The sequence below is a fragment of the Entelurus aequoreus genome, linkage group LG19 (assembly GCF_033978785.1).
Source record: "Entelurus aequoreus isolate RoL-2023_Sb linkage group LG19, RoL_Eaeq_v1.1, whole genome shotgun sequence".
Taxonomy (NCBI): domain Eukaryota; kingdom Metazoa; phylum Chordata; class Actinopteri; order Syngnathiformes; family Syngnathidae; genus Entelurus; species Entelurus aequoreus.
Genome location: NC_084749.1, coordinates 15,863,445 through 15,869,047, shown reverse-complemented (window position 1 = coordinate 15,869,047; position 5,603 = coordinate 15,863,445). Strand labels below are relative to the sequence as shown.

Sequence of the window (5,603 nt, the reverse complement as noted above, 5' to 3'; positions counted from 1 at the left end):
CCAACTGAGAACGTGCCTGGTATGTTAACGTAACATATTATGGTAAGAGTCATTCAAATAACTATAACATATAGAACATGCTATACGTTTACCAAACAATCTGTCACTCCTAATCGCTAAATCCCATGAAATCTTATACGTCTAGTCTCTTACGTGAATGAGCTAAATAATATTATTTGATATTTTACGGTAATGTGTTAATAATTTCACACATAAGTCGCTCCTGAGTATAAGTCGCACCCCCGGCCAAACTATGAAAAAAACTGCGACTTATAGTCCGAAAAATAAGGTAATATGATTATATTAATATAACATAATAATAAATTATTGTAAAATAAAAATGATATACTATATAATACATATTATAATAGTATTTAATATAACAGAATAAAATAAGAAAACAATTATTTATAACTAATAATAAATAAATACTAATATATAAAATACAAGGTAAATAATATATAAAATACATAATTAATGATGACATGAAATAAAGAAAAAAAATGTATACGTTTTTATTAAAAAATATGTGCAAATGTTACTGAGTCAGGAAGGTTGACTAGTGACTGTGCAGTAATCAACTGCAAAATAAATCATGGCCATTCCCCTGATTGTGTTTTGTTTGCCAGTACGTGATGTGAGGGTGAGTCCAGCACTGACCTTCAAAGAAATGTCTGGAAACTCCAAGCGTTACCTGGAAGCCAGTGGAGAGTGGGAACTGGTAGACATTCTGGGAGAGACCTCCATCCTTCAGTTTGGGATCGACGAATGGGACGTCATCACTTTCTGGGTCAGAAGGAAGCAGCAAATTATTCCGGAATCATTTCCCATTTCAATCTTGCCTCTTTTTCAAAAAGGTGGTGATAAAGCGGCGCCCCGTGCTCTACGTGGTCAACCTGCTGATCCCCAGCTCTTTCCTCATGCTCATCGACATCCTGTCCTTCTACCTGCCGCCCCACAGTGTGGACCGGGCCTCCTTCAAGATGACCCTCATCCTGGGCTACACAGTCTTCCTGCTCATCATGAACGACCTGCTGCCCAGCACCGCCAACGGAACGCCCATCATAGGTCAGAGTTTGCCTACGTGTATTTACTTTTACGTCGCTCCTAAATCGGTTGAGTACAAGAACATCGCCAGATTTACAAAGGATCTTTGGAATTGCTCACTTGATAACTTCCGGAAGTCCATTCATGGCAACCTAATCTTTAGTACAGTAAACTGCGATCGCCGTTTAATATTGTTTGTGGCTTTTTGTTGAAAATGGCAGCCAGAAGGAGATTTTGGGGAATTTAGGAATTGTTTAAAGGCAGAAATGGGAATTATTTTCATTTTCTAGGGACAGTCACTGCTCCTCTGCTGTCGCAACTTCACACACATTTTGTGAAAAAAGCACAACTAGGCGCCGGATTCTGCAATCTTCATCCAAATATTCAAAAGTTCAATGTGAAGTCCTTTTTTTTTTTGACATTTTTGTCCAAAATATGGACACTCCCATGCGCCACACCACATGGGCCAGATAAGAATATCACAAAAAAGCTCAATTTGGATGACCCTCCCCAGAGTCCCCACCCCCCCAAAAATATAATCTAATTATGAAAATATAATGCTTTTCTTGCGCATTTAAAATATTTCCTTGAGAATAAGCAAGATATTTTTTCCAAATTTAAGCAACTATTTCTCTCAAAATATATAATTACATTTTAGTAAAAAAAATACACCAAAAAAAGAGAAATTATATAAGAAAATTAAAACATACATTTGTTTTAATTCAATTTTAAAAGAATGTTGCAATATATAATAATAATAATAATAATACATTTAATTCATAAGCAGCTTCCAGAAAACCCAAGGACTCGTTAAAATATACAGATAAAATAATTAAAAGATAATGATAAAAACAATATTTAAAAATTAATTTGTTCTTGGGGGAAAATATGTTTGTGAAAATGTATTTGTAAAGAAAAGTTCTAAATGAAATTTAAAATAATAAGTTGTGTTTTTTGTTTACAAAGAAAAGTGATATTTTTGGTAGGGATTTTTTTTTTAAGTGGCACTTTTCAGGGAGTTGTATTTTTGCAAAAAATCTAAAGTATTTTTGGTGAAAGTATTTCTTGATCTTAAAAAAATATAAATATTTTGGGGGTGAAAAGTTTTATTTTTGGCTTAAAAAATATGTAAAAGCTTGTGGGTATAAAGAAAAGTTTTATTTTGGGTTTTAAAAGTTGTATTTCTTTGGGAAAAAAAGTTGTTCTATTGTTAAAAAATAATTATATAATTTTGATGAAAAATTTTGTATTTTGGGTTTTAAAAACTTGTTTTTTTTAAAACAAGGCTTAAACTTTTTTAGTGATTTAAAAACTTTTTTTGGAAAAAAGTTTTATTTTGGGTTAAAAAAATACATTTTTGGTTAATAAATTAGATTAATTGGTTGAAAAAAGTAGGATATTTAGTTTTTTGGGGGGAAAATGTATCATAATTATTGCAGAAAAATGTACTATACATAAGCTCCTGCGGCTGCTTTGCTAAAAGCTTTAAACTAAAAGTGACTTAAAGGTTATTGGTAAAGAAAAAAAAAAAGTCTTGTTGCTAATGATTGTGTATTGGTCATGTGTCACGGCAGGTATTTATTTCTCAGTGTGCTTGGCCCTCATGGTGATCAGCCTGCTGGAGACCGTGGTCATTACCAATGTTCTCCACAACAACTCCATGAAACACCAAGCCGTTCCACAGTGGGTGAGGCTGGTGGTCCTCAAACACATCGCCAGCCTCATCTGTTACCGTTGGCAGGAGGACAGTCCTCCTCCTTCTGTGGTCCAGGACAAACCTCCAGAAGGTCAAAGTTCATCCATCCAGGCAGCCAGCAGGACATCAGCCCAGAACCCAAGCAGCAATGAGGGTAAATGCACATTTTCTCAAATGTTGTGTAAAACTGGGAACTTCTTGACTGATCCTCGCATGAACTTACCAGGCAGCCCTGCGATGGCCGAGCTACAACAAATCTGTCAGCACCTGAGCGAGCTCCGTGCTCAGGTGAGCTCGACGCAGAAGGAGAGCGAGCTGTACGAGCAATGGTGTCACGTCGGCTACGTCCTGGACTTCCTGCTCTTCCGCATCTATCTGCTGCTCATCTCCTGCTACGCCGTGGTCATCATCACCATGTGGTGCATCTGGATCAGGCAGTTCTAGAAAAACAATGCAAGTATTGTGATGTTTGGACCACCGTCACACATGTTAGGATGCCATGCCATCGGTGGCGCCCCCTACGGGCTGTGGTCAAAGTGCTTTGGAAGACAACCAACTCATGCAGAAATGCTAATAAGTCATCATATATCTTGTGATAATATTATTCCCATTATATTTTCATTTTATAACTTTTTCCCAACCTAATTACCCCAAAACTGCACCTCTGTACTTTGAGTTATTTAATTCTCATGTTACAACTTTAATAAATATTTCCACTCTATTTTACAAATATGTTCTTCCTATACATTTTTCTCACATAATATTCCCATAATATTTTCTCTTACTTTATAGTACAGCAATTTAAAAAAGCAAATATTAACATTAAATGTTGAAAAATTCTAGGGAAAAAAGTCATAATATTAACAGTATTATTAGGAAAATAAAGCCAAATTATCATTGTAATTTATTTTTATGGGAGTTTTGCATTTATATATATATATATATATATATATATATATATATATATATATATATATATATATATATATATATATATATATATATATATATATATATATATATATATATATATATATATATATATATATATATATATATATAGATATAGAGATATATATATATATATATATATATATATATATATATATATATATATATATATATATATATATATATATATATATATATATATATACATTAGGGACGGCGTGGCGAAGTTGGTAGAGGGGCTGTGCCAGCAATCGGAGTGTTGCTGGTTACTGGGGTTCAATTCCCACCTTCTACCTTCCTACTCACGTCCGTTGTGTCCTTGGGCAAGACACTTCACCCTTTGCCTCTGATGGGTGCTGGTTAGCGCCTTGCATGGCAGCTCCCTCCATCAGTGTGTGAATGTGTGTGTGAATGGGTAAATACTGTCAAAGCGCTTTGAGTACCTTGAAGGTAGAAAAGCGCTATATAAGTATAACCCATTTATAGTATATATATATATATATATATATATATATATATATATATATATATACATACATATACATACACATATATATATATATATATACACATATATATATATATATATAATGAAAAATATAATGTATAAGTAAAATATACATAAAATATGTTTGTTTTCTCATTAAATCACACTGAAAAATAACTCAATAAAACACCCATTAAAAAAATAGACAATTGTTCATACTATGACTTTTTACTCCTTGATATTTAAACATTTAATGTTGAATATTAGGTGTTTTTGATTTTACAAGTATTTAAAATTTCTACCCATAAATTATTTTCTCGTAATTTAATATTTCAACTTGTTTGCAATTTTATTCTAGTTTTGTTTCCAACATCATGACAACAAAAAAAACTCAATAAAAGTCCCATTAAAAATAATTACATGCATGTTTGCAGTTTGGAAAGTTGACATTGCAGTTCATCAGCTGTTTACACTTGCACAGTTCAAGGTGTCAGATGTGTGGTTCAATTTCTCACAATCCAATACCTGCATAAAAAAAGAATAATAACCCTCAGTTTTGCTGCTCAGAGGTAGAGAATTGTTGCTATATTTCCTTTATCATATTGTGGTTGGCATTGAGCTGACTTGCATCAGATAACAAAGTCATTGTTATTTTTAAGATTGACATCTTGTTTTTATGAGAATCCTTTAAAGCACTTTTTATAAGAAGATCATTATCTCACCATCGTACGACATAATAAATGAAAATACTGCAGAAAAATCAAAAGGCTGCAGTGCAACACTTTATAGGCTGGAGCACGGCGCAGGGATGTAAAGTGCGACCTGCGGGCATTTTTCTGCTCACATATGGGGTTTTTTAAACCTCAGCAATTAACAAAAAGATATAGCTAAACAGGAAAACTTTTAAAAAACTGGCAAAAAAAAAGAAAAAAGAGCACTAGTTAAATGAGAATATTAGGAGAATAAAAGTCTGTTTTTTTACTATTACTGAAAATAAAAATGTTCTTATTAAATTGTATTTTACGAGAATAAAGTCATAATATCACCAGGGAAAAAGTCATTTTAGAACCATGGAGTTTGAATATTTATATATTGGGGTTTTGTTTCCAGTTGTAATATTTCAAGAAATAAATAATGATGTCAAAAAGTTTTATAAAGTTGGGTTGGTAAAATGTGTTGTACAATAATAAAGTTTAAAATACTCTCTGAGGAATAAAACTAAGGAAAAAACTACCATAGAAATGTTGAAATATTCGTTAAAAAAATAATTTAAAAAGTAGGGAAAATTTTGAAAAAAAAAGCAGTACATCAAGTCGTAATAAGAGGGAAAATTTATTTTAAATCATAAAGATTAAATATTAAAGAAAGAATATGTGTAATATTTCAATAAACATCCAAGTGGTAGGAAATGGATGGATGGAA

The 5,603-nt window shown here is 32.4% G+C and overlaps 1 protein-coding gene across 1 annotated transcript in view; it reads left to right on the top strand.

Moving 5' to 3' along the window:
• LOC133635464 (5-hydroxytryptamine receptor 3A-like) overlaps window positions 1–3,187 on the top strand; it is a 13,856-nt gene extending 10,669 nt beyond the window's left edge. Inside the window, exons 5-8 of the mRNA XM_062028681.1 lie at window positions 630–790; window positions 858–1,068; window positions 2,622–2,919; window positions 2,974–3,187. Of these exons, the coding sequence (XP_061884665.1) occupies window positions 630–790; window positions 858–1,068; window positions 2,622–2,919; window positions 2,974–3,187 (884 nt within the window). The remainder of the gene's footprint in view (window positions 1–629; window positions 791–857; window positions 1,069–2,621; window positions 2,920–2,973) is intronic.
• Window positions 3,188–5,603: the final 2,416 nt, after the last annotated feature.